Below are 19043 nucleotides of genomic sequence, written 5' to 3'. Positions count from 1 at the left end.
CTAGAGGTGTTGTTGTGGAAACCTGTTGTCAGTTTACACAAGATCTCATGGCCAAGCTGATCTAAAGAAAAAATTAAATACAAAAACAAAAATAATTACTCATAGTTTCCTCAGCTTGAATATTCGCACTGAAAAAAAAGCTTTCACGCTGTCAAGAGGGAGTGAAAATGATTAGTTCTGTCGGCTGTTGGGTAGTGCTTTACTGTCAGCTGCTTAAAAAAAACATGTTGGATGCTGATCTGTATTATCACATATTAATAGGCAAGTGGTATGTTATAAAGATTAGATGCACGTACCTTACTGATAGTCGTGACATTAGGAATGAGATGAGTCTGCGGTTGGCTGAAGTTGGAAGCAAGGAATTTGTCTTCGTCCTCCCCGGCTATATATAACCCTGCATGCGGCCGCATAGGAAATCATGAAGCTAAATAATGCTACAGCATCTTCACTGTCTAGTTGTTAGCATCTAAGCGCCGATAATCCAGCAGCAGCCATGGCGCCTCTTCGAGTTCTACTGTGGCATCTCCTTGTTCCTGCCCTAGTAACTTCCCATCTGGTTGCGGCTGCATCCAACTCCTCGATGCCGGGACCGGACTGCCCTAGTAAGTGCGGCAACATAGATATTCCCTATCCTTTTGGCATCGGCGATGGCTGTGGCCGGCCGGGCTTTAGTCCGTACAACCTCACTTGAAACAATAGCTTTAGTCCTCCGAGACTATACATGAGTAGCGCCGAGGTCATCAGCATCTCGCCGGAGACCGGCGAGATACGCGTCGTCACCTATCCTTCGTACATGTGCTACAACTTGAACTCGCCAAGCTTCTTCACTTCCTACGCGGGGCCGTGGATACTTGCCAATCCGTTCATGATCTCGGCGAGGAGCAACGAGTTCACGGCCATCGGGTGCAGCACGGTGGCGCTCCTGCAGAGCAGGAGCTACTACACCGGCTGCGTCACCTACTGCGAGAGCATAAAGGGCGCGGCTACCGACGGCGCCCAGTGCACGGGGCTCGGCTGCTGCCAGATGCCGATCTCGGGCAACCTCAGCACGATACAGGTTTACTGGAACAACAACAGCAACGGCACCTACGACAATCCTGCGTGGACGTACAGCCCCTGCAGCTTCGCCTTTGTGGCTGAGAAAGGCTGGTACGGTCCTATACTTCCTGTCCTCTACATATCCAAGGTCTGGCTATATCATGTTTCTCGAAACTAAAATATAGGTCGACATATAATAGAATAACAAAATTTTCATGTATATTCAATTGCGTTATACACTATCTACTAGTTGACAGGTAAAATTTAGGGCGTGATTGGAGGCCGCTTGGGTGGTGGCTGCCCGCGCTGCCGCTCACCCTCTGAGTAAAAATAAAGTGGATGATATAATTCAGATATAAATAAAAAGTGATAGCATAAAATGCAAATTAAGTTCTAAGTGCGCCATTATAATTCTTAGGATAAGATTTTTAAAACAGGACTGGACTTGAGTTTGTTTGGATGACATTTTCTTATGAACACTTTTTATGAAGGTTGAATTATTTTTCCATGAATCTAGAACAAATGTTTCAGGTTTAGGAGAGAATATTCCAGGTTTGGAAAAAAAATTATTCATGCTAAAAGAGATAATTATTCTAGAACAAGAATACTACAGTTTGGTCTAGAACAAAAAATATTCAAGTAGAAAAATTGTTCAAGTGGAAAAAATATATACCTAGAACAAATCATATGAGCTTGTCCAATAAAAATTCTATACATCTCGATTGTCTGGGAAGATTTATTGAATTGGAACAAACAAGGTTCAAATAAAAAAGTTTCGTATCTAAGTCACGAACACATCCATAGCTGAGTAGTGATGGGCGTCAACCCATCAGAAGGGAAGTTGAGGGTTCGAACCTAGCATCACGGATTTTCCGGGTGTTCGGTCCTAGTATACTTTATACTTGATTGTTCTAACAGTGGAAACGTATTATTTTGTGGTATATTTTTGTACTGTTGCAATTCATTTTTTCTTGCCACATTGATATTTTCCGTAGAATATTTTTCTGTGAAGTAGAGCAATTTTCTCTGAATTCCAGCTTCATAAAAAGAATCATCTTGTAAGAAACATAATGATATGATGCAATCAGAATTTAATTTGAAAAGTATAGCTCATGTTTATTACCCAACCTATTTGGTACTATGAGTGACCCCCACATGCGGGATCAAACGGTGCATGGGCTTGTGTGCATGCAGCAGCATGGTGGTAGAGCTTGTGGTGCCGTCGTAGTGGATCTTGGCAGCTATGGTGACTTCGTCGTGCAGCAGCTCCGTTAGTCCGTTCAGCCATGCATATAGGTCCTCAGCTGATGGGAAACTGTAGTCTAACAAACTCAACGGATGGGCAATTTGATAAAAGTCACACATGACAGAACTATAGTATCGCAAGTCTGTAGGACTTACGGCTCATTTGGTTTGCGAGCAGCTCAAGCAGGTTCGTTAAGTTAACGCGTATGAGCTAAAACTTCAGCTTGCTCCTTACAAAAGGTCGATCAAGGCAAAGCCAAGCTGAATTAGCCACGAGCCTGAGCGAGCTAACTAGGGCTTTTCGTGAAGCTCTACAATGTGCGAACTCAAAGGGGTAGATAAAGAAGAGATCAGGTGTGAGCAATACATGGGCACATATATTTCTCTATTTTTTTACGGAATCAGGTGGGAGCCTCTACCTATTTTTTATATATATTTCACTATTTCTTTTAAATAATATTATCTCCATTACAAAATGTGATATGTTTCAGTTTTATCCTTAGTCATACTTCTTTATTTTAATTAAATATATATAAATATAGATATGGGCACACACGGAATGACTGATGATTATCTAATGTTAATTTTAGGTATCGCTTCAGCCGACAAGACCTTATTTTTGATGGAAATAATTCATTTGCCAGCAGAGTTATAGAAGCTAGAACTATGCCGCTGGTACTTGACTGGGCCATCAGGGATGATGGGTCTTGCCGGCCCCCACCCAAGGATGGTGAGGCGTCGGCTAAGCCCACAGCTCCCGCTTGCGTCAGCAGAAACAGCTTCTGTATCAGTGCCACACAGGGGCCTGGGTACCTCTGTAATTGCTCTGAAGGATACATGGGCAATCCCTACGTCACCGGTGACAAAGGATGCACAAGTGAGTTTATTTCAATGGGATGCCTAATTTAATTATTTTTTAAAAAAGTGGCAAATGGTTAACCCATTGCTGTGAGTCAAATTTAAGTACGAAAGAATCGTTTGCATTGATCACTCTGCTAGCTAGGGAAAACTCAGCAGACACACTTTGTTTCCTCTCTAATATGATTCATTCCATATATGCAACGGCACCCTGCATGTCATCCGAATCGTTGTAGCATGTTAAACTTAGGTTCTGTTTGTTTCAGCTTTGGTTTCGGACTGCGCCTTTCGAAAATCCTAGCTGAAGTAAATTGCCTGTTTTTTTTTCTCAGGTTCTAGTCCATCTTGTCCGTATTCCACAATCCAGTTATATATCTACTCTCCACTAGATTCTTTCTTTTTAGGTTTTGATTTATGTAGCCAGGTAGTGCTCTTTTGTTTCAGCTTTTATACCCTCAACTTTCAGCATCTCAGAGTTCACCATCCATGATCTAAGCCGCTAGCTGTTCATAATGGCTAGTTGAAACAAATAACCCATTATAATCAAAATCTTTAAAAAGATCATCCTCATATATGAGCACTTCCCAGAATCCAAGGCAGCATAGCTGTAGATGGAACGGACAAAACATGTGTCTCCAGCTTCTGGAGGGACATATCTGGAGGGACAAAACATGTTTCACTATTCTTTTTTTGAATGGTATATGGCCATTAAATAGCCGTAATGCATATGTGTTGCCATACTGACATCACAAAACATTAAGTATCTGTATTCATAATCAATGGATGCTTAGGACCTAAGCGATATATAACTTTATGAATCACTGTATATGTATGCACGACCACGGATATATATGGCGTAACCGAGTAGCAAAAACAATATTCCTTTCTGAATTTTTCTTTGGACTTCTCTTCAAACCTTGTGAACCTATTGTTAAAAAACCATAATAGCATAGCCTTCACTTAAATCAGCCCAAACCCGGGATGCCTGCCACGTGACTGATGCCTTTGACATTTTTCTTGAAAAGAAGGATATAGCTACACCTTGACACGTAAATTTTCCATTGACGTACACTTGACAAAGTTGAAAAAAATAGACATTTTTTTTGGCATGACAGGTGCGCTACTTGGGTAAAAAAGGTAGTGCCAGGAACCAAAAAAACGTGCGTAATGCAAATCACAAGAAACAAATAATATAACAATGAATATTTTCCAACATGATAATATGCAAATTTGAAGGTTCACAGAACACACAGTCCATATCATGTGTTCCACCCGAGATAACACAGAACAATATGACATAATAACTAATTTAAGGTTCACAACATATTATTCATCCTAATATGAATAATGCCATTTTAGTTTATGAAAGATATGAAAGTGCAAGCCTACAAGACACAGAAAGATATGAAAGTTTTAGTATTCATGTCCCTGTGCTTTTCCCTAACATTGTTGTTGATTTTTCCTAAATGCCATTTTAGTACACAGGAACATGTAGTGCAAAATGGAATGGATTATCATCAATAATTCCAACAGTATATTTGCTGTTTATGTTTTTAAATGGCAAGTTTGCAATTAGTGTTCGAGCTCGGCAAAAATGCAATTTTCCCAACTAACTATTTGGCTATCCCATATATCTTTGACACAGATATTAACGAGTGTGATCTTCGGAAATCAAATCCTGAGAAGTATGAAAAATTATATCCTTGTTATAGTGGTAGCACATGCCATGATACACAGGGTAGTTACAAGTGCAAATGCAAATTTGGTCTAAAAGGAGATGGTAAAAGTGAGAAAGGATGCCAGCCCATATTTCCAGTATGGGCAATACCAATATTAGGTGAGCCTTAATCACTCTTTACTTAATGATATAGCATTGCCCTCGTTCTTTTTGGAGATGAAAAATCTCTTCAGTTGGTATTTTGATCTCATTGCTGGATTTTAGAAACAGCAAGAACTTTAATTTGAATAGTTGCATAGTACCAATGCAAGTATGCATGTTGATCTAACACTGGTTACTTCTTTTTAATGTTACTCGTTTTTTTCTAACACTGATAGATATCCATGATAGCGTATTTATAAAAAAAAATATTTGTTGCCTTCGCAATCCCTCAATAACATTTCTATTTTGTACAGCACATATTAAAAGGGTTTTGTGTTCAAATTTCCCATTTGAGGGATCCATAAGAAAAAAAATTCCTATGAGAGAAAATGAAAATCGTTCCTTTAAGTGTGTTTGATATGTTTAAGAGTTGGAACGTTTATGATATATAAATCCTTAGGTGAAATTCAAAGAAAAAAGCAGCCACATAATTTATATACGCAAGAAAATGAAGAATGGATTAGTTTTAGCACAAGATAAATTTCCAATAAAACTAAGTAACAAATGGTCTGCATGTAACTGTATGGCTGACGACAGATCCTGTGTAATGGCTGCAGGAATAATTGTTGTCGCCGTCGTAGCAACTTTCGCAATTTTTGAGGTAAAGAGGCGAAAGCACAGGAGGTTTTTCGACAGAAACGGCGGTGACATACTCAAGAGCATGGGCATTAACATCTTCACGGAGGGTCAGCTGAAGAAAATCACAAACGGCTACAAAAAATCTATCGGAGAAGGTGCCTTTGGCAAGGTCTACATAGGGGTAACTGATGACTCCCAACAGGTTGCGGTTAAGTGCTCCACTGCGAAAGGCGAGGTTCTTCCGCAGGAGGAGTTCGTTAACGAGATCACCTTCCAGTTCCGCATCAGCCATACTAACCTTGTCCGCCTCGTCGGGTGCTGCCTCGAGACAGATGTTCCCATGCTTGTCTTCGAGTTTGTCCCCAGAGGCAGCCTACACAGCGTCCTCCATGGCGCCGGCAAGACACTCCCTCTGTCCATGCCAGTGCGCCTGGACATTGCCATTGGCTCAGCGGAAGCTCTTGCCTACATGCACTCACACGGTGGCCACAACCACGTCCATGGCGATATCAAGTCCGGCAACATCCTCCTCGACGATAATCTCACACCCAAGGTCTCTGATTTCGGGTCGGCGAAGCTCGTGTCCGTCGCAAGCAGGTACTCCAAGTGGTGTGTGTCCGGGGACATGAGCTACATAGACCCAATATACATAAAGTCTGGCCGCTTCACGGAGAAGAGCGACGTCTACAGCTTTGGTGTGGTGCTCTTGGAGCTCGTCACGAGGAAGCCGGCCAAGTACGGGGACAATAGCCTCTACATAGACTTCATCAGGTCCTTCAAGGAGGAGGGAAATGGAAGGAAGTTGTATGACGAAGATATCTTGTCTGGTAATGATGCCCGATCATATCATCACATGGAATGCCTGGACAGGATCAGTAGGCTCGCAGTCCAATGTCTCAAGGAAGACGTGGATGAGAGACCGACCATGGCTGAGGTGGTGGAGGAGCTTAAGGAAGTGAAGGCAATAGCCAGCGGAGGCTCAAGTTCTGTTGCAAGCTAATTAAGCATGCATGGAGCATGGTCAGCACTCAAGGCAGCAACTACTTTATAGCAAGAGTTCAGCATAGTCTATCCCTGTGTATATTCACTGTTACCATTGTTGAGTTGATTGCACTATGAATTGTGCATGTAGTGGTACTCTCTCTTGTATGTAGTGCAGCTTGTACTATAGTCTGTTTCTGTGATGCTGTAGTGTAGCTTGTACTATAGCTACAATCCGATCGACTGTAACTGGACAAAATAAAGGACGAATCGGACAGGTTATTCGCCGGGCGACGACCAGCGCAAGACTCTGTCAAGTGGCGAATACTTACAAGCAGTACAAGATTCTGACGGGTACGGTACGGTCGACGTCTTGACGATGATGTCCACAGCACCGATACAGACTTCCTTGGAATTTCATTCTTCGATATAGTCTTCCTTGGAATTTCATTCTTCGGCTAAGGAAGAAACAAAACCAGAGCAATCTCGCTACCCAGGACGAGGATTCGCACTTGTCTAAAAAAGTAGCAATCTCTTAGACCGCTTTCCAAAGAATTAATTACTAAGGCCGTAAGGCATGTAAGCTTAATGATTATTCTTTCACCAAAAAGGATCTCTCTTGACATCACCGAGAAAGTATTCCCTCTTTTGATAATATATATTTCACTTTGACATAATGAACAAGAAAAAACAACCTGCTTATCGTCCAAATACTAGCTTTCACCACTATTCTGCTTCACGCCACAGGTTTAGAGAATACTGATGCAGTAATTGTTCATCCAAGTCTTGATCTACCACAACAAAAGGCGTTCCTAAAAAAACCCGAAGGAATGTATTCATTTTTCAATCCAGGAATGTTACTACACACCTATCCACGTGGACATTTAACAAAAAATGAGGTAAAGCGATTGGTATTAATGGTTGAAGGACAGAATAGAACGATTAGTTTATTCCTAAGATGTTCCTGATTATGTTTAAGAACGAATGGTACGATTATTGAATAGACAAAGACCGCGTTACTAAGGGACGAAGCTGGGATGGAAACATTAGGGGGGCAGCTAAGCTGATTCATGGAGCAAAACTAAATATACATAAATTTTCTTCTTAATTTTTAAGACATTTCATACAAAAATTGTAGATCATGAGGGGGGGGGGGGGGGGGGGGGGGAGGATGGCCCCTGCCAGCCCCCCTCCTGACTCCATCCCTGGCGATATTGATAACCGATGACTGTGCAAGTTTAGGCCACTGAGTCGCTGCAGTGGTGGAGGTAGAGGTTAGAACTACTGGTGCTCAATTTTTTCTTCCACCCCCTCTATCTCTTATCTCCATCTCTTTCTTCCTCCTGTTCTTGTTTTTCCTCATCCTCCTCCTTTGCCTCCAATGGAGTTCTTGGACTATAAAGTCGCTAGGCCCCACCCGTACATCCATGCAACCCGAGAAGTCTTCTTGTTTATGAGCGATGAACTGAGTCGCCGTGTGACGACCCGACAAGACTGCTGAAAGCTAACTCATGTGAACATTGAAGATTGATGTTCACCGTGTATATACCATGACGACGCCCTAGGAGACTTCATATGTACCCAGACCTATGATAAGGTAATCATCCGATAAGGAACAAAAAGGTATTGCGCTGCACCATCGGATCTGTTTGGGATGCATACATACATTTGGGTGCACACAACTGAAGTCCCTTGAAATTTATATATTTCAAATAAATAAAGTACATAACATTAAGTTTTCGAAGGAAAGCAACTTTTAGTAGATAAAGGATTATCTTAATTATTCTGTATACAAAAATTGCTAACAAATAGCAAAATCATGATGAAAAGACTAAGGAATGACACTCTATATATTAGGAAGAGGTTTTACATGTAACTTGGATCTACAAATAACCAAGTAAATCCCATTGTACTAGGTTTTTACTCGATATCCCTTGGATTATATGTCGTTGCACACATCAATTAAATTGGCATCAAGAACCCAAACTCATGAGGAAAGAGAAGGTATAATCCATTGCCACAGTTGTCATAGTAATTAGTCAATAAAAGAAGTCTCCTTCACCCTTATTAAAAAAATTACCACATGAATTGGAGAAAAAAAATACTCTCTCCATTTGAAATTACAAAGTTTGTTTCACCTTGCACATCGACATAGAAACTATCAAACATGACTGGATTTCTATAAAATTAAACATTTAACGCATGCACGCAAGTGTATTCAAAGTTAAAAGTGAAGTAATTATATATTAGAGGTATACAAGAAGAACCAACACATTTTGCATTGGAAAATTCAAAGAAGCCTTGTATTGAGAAAGTCTATTTCACCACATAACCCACTTTGCCCACTTAACTCTCCAAACAAATGTAGACCTGATTATACAGTTGTGTGAAAATGTACATCAACTTTGTGTGATTATTTCCATTTGCAAGAATCGAAAGCTAGAATTAGCCTCCAGATTGCAAGCTAGCTTGAAAGGGGCACACTTAATTTGATCGGTAGCAACCCGCACGCAAACTGACATAGAATGGCGGCCAACTCCATCACACAGGTCGTTCTCCTCGACCAAAAGCAACAAATCAAGGTGGGCCCTACGACCAAAGGTAGTCAATCACGGTAGTCGTCTTGCTTGTACAGTTGCACTGATGACCAAGCCACGGAGAGTTAGACTTGGCGTGCCACAACCGATCGTCTCGGTAGTACACCTTCATTGTGCCCCGGTGATGCACGCTTTATGCATTTCAGTTCACTAAAATTAATTTCTTCCACTGAGAAGAAAACAAATGGAATAAATGTTAATTTCTTCCACTGAACAAACTAGCAAGGCGCTAAAAAATAAAGTAGCAACTAATTTTAGCGGTTTACCCTGATTTTACTAGAAGAATTTCATTCTATACAGTTCAATGGCCTACAGATCAACCATATATATGGTTCTACCTACACAGCTTCCACAACTCCCCTCCCCCCCCCCCCCCCCCCCCCCCCCCCCGCCCCGGATCAACAAGTGATGCTTTTTCTTAAGCTATATATACGACCTCAGGGCTCTCCGGGACTTCAAATTGTACTCTGATCCCTTCATTAGAGTGAGGTAGAGAAAGAGAACTAGGGCTCCCCCACTCTGATAAGATTGTGGGGGAGGAAACCACAGCTGCTGCTGACATGGTTTGGGCATGTCACACCCGGTTTTAAAATAAAACCAAGTGATACCTATTGTATGCCAGGATCTAGTTTCATACATATAGTGACATCATTAGTGAATAATAATAACTATATCACGTGAAAAGATATAGAGTCCATAAGAGATTTATAGCTTAATCCTGGAAACAAAGGCTCCAAACTTCGCAGGCAATCGACCGGGGGTTGCGTACGCCTAGTACTCAGCACCATCTTCACAACAACTTCATAGCAATTTCTTCTTCTGAGCAACGTTGGTTATAGCAAGGGTGAGCACATGTCGTACTTGCCAAGTGTGGGGAACATATGAATGCAAGGCTTAAACAAGGAAAAGGCTGACTGGTTGACTGCATTAGGCATTTTTAGTTGGTCAAATTTTATTAGCACCTGATTACTAAAGTATAAGTATATACCAATCCACATTAATAGAAACATAGGCCATAAGCATAAGGCAGAAACATAAACCATGATTTAAGTCCACCTTCAAGTTCATTAATTATGTAAGGGTCCAGGCCACTCTTGACCATGAGCACGGTTGATATATCTGTTTTACACTCTGTAGAGGTTGTACATCTTTACCCACAAGTCGTGTAAAAGTTCAGAAAAACTTTAGACCCAACCATGCTGTGCTGATCAGGCACTCATCACACTACGAAGGTGTGACTGCATAGGGATGCTACGAGGCCTTTATAAAGATTCCCTAATAAGAAGTAGCCCGTTAAGGTTTCCAGATCTGTAGCAGAGCATAAACCTCTCTCAAGACTGCGAAGTTACCATTGAGCAGGTCAGTCTGAGGGCCGGGCTATACCCCATCTGTCGCCACCCCTCTTGCCCTTGTGATAAGACAGCTTCAAACTATAGTCTCTAATTAATTAGCCAAGACTAGAGCCATATAGTCCTTGTGGTTGCACTGTTTTCCTGGGTGGTTCTCCAAGTTTCAATTAAGCATGGTGATCTTGTATTAATGAAAGGTGTGGCATAAATAAAACAAGTTTAGTCATAGAGTTCATTAAAACCACCATAACCCAAGTATAGCAGCTAAGCATAGCTAACCAACAGAAAGATAAACCCAAGTTAACAAGGAATGATCATAAAAACTAGGCAAACCTTAATAGGACCCGTCAATTTTAAATGTAGAGCAATGCAATGTGATTAAATATAGTTATTGGGACAAAAGCACAAGGACACACTTGCCTTTCTCCAAAGAATAGCTGCTCAGATTATCTTCAGCTCTTGTTCTTCAAAGCTCTCGAACGACGTTCCTTCTACTCGCAACAATCATCGGCACAAGCACACAAAGCAAATAACAAACACAACTAAGAACACTACACCAATCAAAAGAAAAGCTTTAAGAGAATGCACTAAAGGATAGGGCTGGATCTAAGATCACGAAGGCGTAAGAAACAATAAAAACGAAGGTATGGTTGAAAAGACAAAGCTATCGAGAGATTTGAATTATAACAGAAAGAGAAAAGCCTACGTGCTTCATATATTTTAATAAAGAAACCAACGTAAAGATATTTTAGAGAAACATCCTTAGCATGTTATATTTACATATGAAAATACGATGCTGAACTTTGTCAAATTTTATTTATAAACATTCAAGTACAATTTATGCAAATTAAACATTTAATTTGAAAATAAAGTATATGTGAACATCTAAGCGCATAGCTTTATGATTCAAGTTGAACTAACCACATATAATTCAAAAACACATTTATATTTATATTAGTCAAATTAACATTTAATTATGAAAACCCTAGATATAACTTATGTAGCTTTTAAATAATCATTAATGAAATTGAGTTTAATTATGAAAATGCCAAGGTGTAGCTCTAATTAGATTTTAATTGGAAGAGTTGTTTAAATAAGCATTAGTCAAATTAACATTAGTGTGAAAACATGGGGTTAAACTCTAATTAGATTTTAATTAGAAAAATAACTATGTAAGTACTTAATCATATTTAATATTTAAAAGAAATTAAAAATAGGGAATATGATTTAAATTGCATCTAACATGTAGTTTAAGTTGATATGAATCTAACACAACAAGAACCGATTGAAACGGAGTTAAAATGTAGAATCTATGAGCTAAACAAGCTGCAGGGGTCTAAACATGATTAACCGAAGGTGACAGGGGCTAGCAAGGAAGTTTTACAAGACACTATAAATAGTGCTCGCAAAATTGATAAGGCTCAGGGTTAGATCTACTAAAGGTCACAGCTTGGATTAGTTTGCAAAGGATCTTAAGCTTCCAAGGGGTTATCAGAAGATTTGCCAAGACACAAAGAAGAAACTAAGGATTACAGAATAGACCTGGGGTCTATCTGCAAAAGCTCAAAGCTGGCTGGCTATGTGGGATGGGAGTTCTGGTCTTTCCAATCGCCGGCGGAGTGGAACGAAATTAAGTGCTCATGTGTACTGGTCACCATTACATGCCGGTTTTTATGATACCCTCGAAGCAAAGATAAGTACGTACTTACCACAAAATACTACACATGCGCATGTGTTGCGTGATGTAAGCATGCCGTCACCAAATCAATGTATATAAGGTAATTCACGCTGTGTTTAATTTTTTCCACGCTTCCGTATAGTCTCCAAAAGGCATGTCTCACTCTAACGAAACTATCTGTATACTTTTCCGTGTTGCTTAACTTCACGCATACTAAGGGGGTGTTTGGATATGAGGTGTTAAACTTTAACAGTGTCGCATCGGACGTTCGGATGCTAATTAGGAGAACTAAACATGAGCTAATTATAAAACTAATTGCAGAACCCTGTGCTAATTTGCGAGACGAATCTATTAAGCCTAATTAATCCATCATTAGCAAATGGGTACTGTAGCACCACATTGTCAAATCATGGACTAATTAGGCTTAATAGATTCGTCTCGCGAATTACACTCCATATGTGCAATTAGTTTTGTAATTAACCTATGTTTAATACTCCTAATTAGCATCCAAATATCCGATGTGACGGGTGTTAAACTTTAACACGTTGTGGCCAAACAGGCCCTAAATCAGTTTGAGATTCAAATGGATGAAGGCCATTTAGCATGGTAATTCCAGGCCCACTTGTCACTTTGGGCAAGATGCAAGACCTTTCTTGGTCTTCAAGCCCTGAGTCGCTACGAGAGCCTCCGATCAGTGAGCCTCGCAAGTCTATACCCAATCATGCATGTGATAGAATGCCACTAGTTAGCAATTTATAGAACCAAACTGAATTTGATACCATGAGCTATGATTAGTTTACACCTAATCCCAAGGTTTAAGTACCACCTATACCTAGGTTCATTGCATTTTTCCATGAGCAAGTACAGCGTTAACAAATTGAGCGTTTTGGAATCAATCCTCCATGCATCTCTTCAAGTTGAAGGTTGGCTTCAACTTGCGCCATGAGCAAGATTATTTAACTAAGTTGAAAGACTTAATCTTTAGTTATGTTGTTGCTGCAGAGCTACTGATCGAGCTGGCTAGCTCCCTTAACAACATTAAGAACTCTGGCTAAGTGTGCATCAGGTAGACTATTCTGGCCAGAGATGTAATCACCTTGGTAATTAATCAATATGTACAAGAAGGAAGTTAAAAGTTAAAGAAATAAAAAAGAACAAATAAACAAAAGTTCTATACTGAACCTGGTACGCAGTAATTAATGGAATTAGTCTTTGGTTCCGAAGTTTCTATATAAATGAAATAAATGTTATAAGAATCTAACTCCGCTATTTGCACGGATCATATCATTGCTAGTTTGTGTCAACAAAAGTAGCAATTAAATTTTATTAGTCCACCGTGATTTAACAGGAAAGTGTCATTCTACACCGTTGTTCTATAGCTCAACACAACCACCTAGCGTTGCTTTTTTCCCTATATATACATACAGCCTCAGGGTTCTCTAAGACCCAAACTGTGTACTCCATTGGAGTGAGCTAGGTAGAGAAGTGTACAGCGCCCTCAGAAACCAAATCTGCAGCCAACATGGATCTGGCACCGAGTCCCACATCCAGTCCCCATACCAAAGAGTGCCGTAGAGATCATACAGATACCGTAAAAAATTATGTGATCCTGGCCGTTCTCGCCATGTTCCTCTTGCACGTACTGGGTTCCTTACGCCGGCGGTCGAGCCACACACTCCTCCATTCTGTCGTGATGGGAGTCTAAACGCTCTCCTATCCGCTGGTGGGCTATACCGTTGGGCTGATGAAATCTTCCGATTTCTACTACAAAGACTTCACTGTGTGGGCAGTGTTCCTTCTTCTGCTCCTCGACAGCACCGACAACCTCACGGTTTGCCGCCTCAGCGATGTCGACAACTGGAAGAGCATCCACGTCAAACACATCCTTCAGGGATTCTTGCTGGTGCTAATCATTCTGATGATTTGCAAGCATCATCAGGATGTGACCTACGGCCAGAAACTTCCCTACAGGTATCCGTTGTATGCCATCGTGTTGGTCCTCATCCTCAAGGGGTATGTGAGGATCGCTTCCATGAGGATGGTGAGCAAATCCTACCTCTGCAAGAAGGTGAAGGTGATCGCCGAATATATGCAGCAGCAGCACAAGGACAACCTGGCAATGCATCAAGCGGCAGCCTGGTTGCACACCATGGTACAAGGGGGGCGACTTAAAGGTTATCACCGTGGAGAAGATCTGGCAGTGCACAGGGAGGCTGCTGGTCCTTGAGCGGGGCAAACTGCTCAAGGACTTGTGCCTCTCTATGGCACTCTCCAAGATGTTCAACCGAAGGCTCTCAGAGGCGGGGCATGAGAAAACCCATGACTTTGTGTTCAAAGGCCTGCTCGCCGGGGACAAGCCACATCAGAGGGCCTTCAGGGTCATCGAGGAAGAGCTTGTTTTTGTTCATGACTTCTATTACACAAGGTACTCTTACCTCTACCAAAAGGGTCGATACATTGCCCTCTGTCTGCCCATCGTCATGCTTGCCTTATGCTCGTGGCTCACCTATGTGCTCGTCCATGACTACGAGAGTCGCTCTGTGCTGGATGCCACCATATTTGTAACTGTTGTCGTGGCATTCCTGGAGGCATACCAGCTCTACCTGCACATATTCTCAGGTTGGTTCAAGGTGGCACTAATACAGAGCTACATCAACACACCATTTTTGCGAAGAAGCCGTTGCCTTGAGATGATCATAGGCTTTCTTTTGAGGTTGAAGGCGTTTGCACCATGGAAGCGCAGTCTTGGGCAGTACTGTATCCGCCAGGAGCTTCGCCGCAAAAGTAGGGTTAGGAATTATTGTCTCCATTATGCTACGCTGCGCCTGGTGGACAAGGCTAGCAAGAATGGACTTAAGAAATCAGAAAAGGTGTCCGAAAATGTGAAGAAAGCCATCGTTGATTCCCTATTAGGAAGCAACGGCAACCTGATGAATGGGGTAACATCGCTGCAAAACAATGGCGTCAATTGTCTCTCATGGGCATCTGATGCTAAGGGAGCGGTGGCTCGCACCAAATCTGCAGTGCATAAAAGAAATTTACTAGCCGTAGTTTTGATCCGCTAATCTTTACAACGATACACCCGATAGCAAGGTTACATTCAAACACCCATCAACATCCGAAATTTACGTGAGGTTGGAACAGGTCGCCGAGCTGCAAAATAAGGGTCTTTACAAGACGGACAGGGACAGAGATCAGCTAACCGCCGCAATCGGAACCACGGAGCACTCTGAGCATGTTCGAGGATTGTCATCAACATTGCCCTATTGTAAAGCATTCCAGAACGACCAAGCAAGCTACAGGAAGATGGACCGTTATAAGAAAGACCTTGAGGAGAAGATGAGAGAAATCACCAAGCAGGAGTTCGTGGAGTTCTTGGCAAGCCAGCAACTACAAAAGATAACCAACCCAACAGTATCCAATGCTCAAGGACGGGTAGAACCAACCCTGCAACTTGCCCACACAGGATTCGTTGCTCCGAGTAGTGCTGGCTCCATTACAAATCTGAGGTGTCCCGTTGATGACATACAAGTGAATACACCATGAAGGTTGGTGATACCTTATGGAAGGAAACAAAATAAGTTTTGAGAGGTCGCAACCGGCATGGCAGTAACAGGTCATGTGTTCCCAAAGAAACCCCCGCTAGAATATGCCTCGGTGCAAGTTGTTACAATGTTGGATGAGTTGTGCGAGCTTGACATCCCTACTAATGAGGGGATTGAGGTTCTTGGTGATGCGATGAACCAGTACATATTGTGGCATCGCCAAGATATCATTCTGAATAATGCATTACCAGAAACCTCATGGTCGAGCCAAGATGTACCCATACTATAGTCAAAAGTTGACATGGAGCAGCCGACGAAGTCACATGTGCAGGGAGGTACCAATGAGGTTGAGTAGCCAACGCAGCCACACGTGCAGGAAGCTACCAATGAGGACGAGTAGCCAATGCTATAACCTATTGTAGAAGGTCTCACTGAGGAGGAATGGACATCACTACTTGAAGGCAATGAATGGGTAGATGATTTACCATTTATTGATCCAACATGGCCTTCGCCACCATCTCCACCTCCCCAAAGGCTAGCGGTACCTCGTATGGTCAGCATATATGATCATAAGGCTCCATCAACCAAAGTTGACAAGTTCTTAAACGTATTGAAGAAGAAGGCTTCATCTTCCGTTGAGAAATCTGTAGCTTGTGGCGCCTCTCGGTAAAAGGTAATAGATGAAAACCTCAATTTCTTTGCATCAAATGAAGCCCCATAGAATTATGAGCATGGCAAACCATTCTTGTATCGGTGGGATCTGTTGGAGGGCCCATGGAAACTGAATAAGCTGCATGGATGGGTCATTACCCCAATGAAGCAAGGCATTCGAGCAATCACTGCGCGTGTCCCAAAAAAGGTTTTCCTTGGTGTTCTCGATTACGAGATTGTGATCGATTTCGAGAATTTGCATAGACTTTACCGTCATCAACACCTCGACGCGAATCTCGTTACCGTATGGTGCTTGTAAGTCCACATGTACTGCATACACGAGTTTTACATACATACATATATATTTTATATGTCAAATACCTGAGCGACTACCTATTCTGTAGGATGCAATGGAACGAGGAAGAATTTACAAACAACAGGTTCAAGGTAGCGTACCTTGACCCAACATGAATTAGCGAATTGATGCACAGGTTCAAATTGACAGAAATGGTCAAAGCACAAATGGAACCAGCAGAAACACAAGCGGAGAAAAAAGCTATAAAAGCAAAATCCCACATAGATGAAATGCACAAAGTGTCCGTCTACATTGCAAGAGTGACGAGGAAAAAGGCTAACAAGGATTATATCATGGCAGCTGACAATTTTCGGTAAGCTAGCTAGTTTTAATTACTATTTGTATACTTGGTGCTATTTAATACTGTCTATAATATAAATTATTCTAATATAATGCAGAGATTACTGAATTCGCATCATTATTATAGCCAAACATGGAGAAGCAATGGTCCTCGACTCAGCCAGATTTAGCAAAGATAGTTACAAGGAATTCATAGGTATTATACAAAAGTAGGATATTCCTTGGCAATACTAAAATGCATGTTGAGATTCTATGCACCTAAGTTGTATTACTAACTCTTGTCTTTATATCCTCAAAGTGCGTACAAGTTTTACGTAAAGAAAGGCGGGGAGTGCCCTGAAAACACATGAAGAAAGATATGAAAATAATATATCATAGATTTGTAAGAACATAAAATCTTGGTTTCTTTTCATATAATGAAGACTTGTGATTAATAATAACTCATCATTGTTTTATTTGATTGCAGTACCAGAAGCAACCTAACGGTACTGCGCTATGCAGATATTACGTGTGCGAGTTCCTCAGAAAGAATGGGAGGTACCGGACGAACCTCGAAGATATAAGTCTCTTGTACACTGCCATGTGCTAACTTTCTAATGGTTATACATCCTAATCTTCATTTACTGTATACCTACAGATGCCTAGCATCCCGAATCACCAATCGTCGCTCGTAGAAGGTCAAATCAACAACATTTTTAGGGACATGGCGAGGTTCATCCAACTCGAGATTTGTCATGACGATGGAGCATTCTTTGATCCAAATGCCGTGTTGATGCCAGACAAATGCAAAGGTCTTCGTAGATGGATGAAGTAGTTTTAATATTAACGTGGCAAAAAAATAGCTCTATTCCAAATGTTAAATTGTGTGAATTATTTATTATTCAAGTTTGTTGAATAATGTGAATTATCTATTATGTACGATGCAGTTTTTAATAATGTGAATTATTTATTATTTAAGTATGTTGTTATGTGGTTGGAGATACATATTTAAATTTGGTGGCTAAAAACTGACGGGAAATAAAAATTATAAATAAATCACAGGAAATAAAATATATATATAGGATGTGAAAATACATATTCCTGCATGGCATAACCACCCGCCAGCACAGAAACCATCTGTGCTGGCGGGTTATGTAAGCCTATGTGCTGGCGGGTGGCTAACGTCGCCCACCAGATAAGCACAGAGCAGTCTGTACCGGCTGGCGGGCACCCGCCAGCACTGACGTCATTTGTGCTGGCTCAAGGTTGCTGGTGGGCGCTCGACCCGCTAGCACAGAGTCCTTTTAGCCACCAGCACAAACCTTTTGTGGCCTACTGAAAATCCAACCGTGGGCTCCTTGGCTGCTTATGAAGTTACAGCTTCTAATCATGGCCAGAGACGAGACGGGACTTAAAATTGATGCCATATCAACCAACAACCGGAGGCAAGAGAAGTCGAGAGGCCATCATTGGCATCCGTTTACATGTCCTCATATCACTTTGATGCATGCATATGCCACCCCATCTGCAAAAACCCCAACGTGTGGGTGTGCAAGAATTGCACCGTGTGGTGTCGTTTCCTGTTTCTTAGTTTGAAAATTTAATCATAGAGCTCAAGGATCAGAGCTCTATCACAAAGGCGGTGTCAAGAAAGCAGGACCATCATCAACGCACTCACCAATCCTGATGAGATCACTTTGGTGGCTTCACTTCACAGATATCCTAAATTTTAACCACCTTATGCTGTCGATCAACAGTGTCAATGAATCCACGGCATTGCCATGTTCATCCCCACTTCATAAAATCGTCGTGGTCTGCAGGTTCAAGCCCTTCAACCCTATGATTATATTTGGGGCCGAGGACCGGAATGTCCATAAAATGGTGCTGGCATCTGAAGCGTCAGATGCGTGTAGGCTGTATAGGGTGTTTAACGCCATTAACCGGTTCACATTTGATCAAGGAGATTTGCATATAGCCTGTATTGAGCGCAACAACAATGTTGAGGTCGT

General features: G+C 41.5%; 1 protein-coding gene across 1 annotated transcript; it reads left to right on the top strand.

Annotated features, from left to right (window-relative positions):
- The first annotated feature begins 572 nt into the window (after positions 1–572).
- Positions 573–6886, top strand: LOC117866874 (wall-associated receptor kinase 2). Its single transcript, XM_034751164.2, has 4 exons — positions 573–1149; positions 2874–3160; positions 4787–4978; positions 5578–6886. The coding sequence occupies exons 1-4, from the start codon at positions 722–724 to the stop codon at positions 6597–6599; spliced, it is 1929 nt and encodes a 642-aa protein (XP_034607055.1). The 5' UTR covers positions 573–721; the 3' UTR covers positions 6600–6886.
- Positions 6887–19043: the final 12157 nt, after the last annotated feature.

The sequence above is a fragment of the Setaria viridis genome, chromosome 8, assembly GCF_005286985.2.
Source record: "Setaria viridis chromosome 8, Setaria_viridis_v4.0, whole genome shotgun sequence".
NCBI lineage: Eukaryota > Viridiplantae > Streptophyta > Magnoliopsida > Poales > Poaceae > Setaria > Setaria viridis.
The sequence above is the reverse complement of the archived record's forward strand: the minus strand, read 5'-3'. Positions and strand labels throughout refer to the sequence as shown.

What these genes read in the sequence shown, in the direction of transcription:
- LOC117866874 (XM_034751164.2), top strand. Translation starts at nt 722, where the DNA reads ATGAGTAGCGCCGAGGTCATCAGCATCTCGCCGGAGACCGGCGAGATA. An exon ending in TTTGTGGCTGAGAAAGGCTG is followed by an intron (nt 1,150 to 2,873) that starts GTACGGTCCTAT and finishes TGTTAATTTTAG; the next exon opens with GTATCGCTTCAGCCGACAAG. An exon ending in CGGTGACAAAGGATGCACAA is followed by an intron (nt 3,161 to 4,786) that starts GTGAGTTTATTT and finishes TCTTTGACACAG; the next exon opens with ATATTAACGAGTGTGATCTT.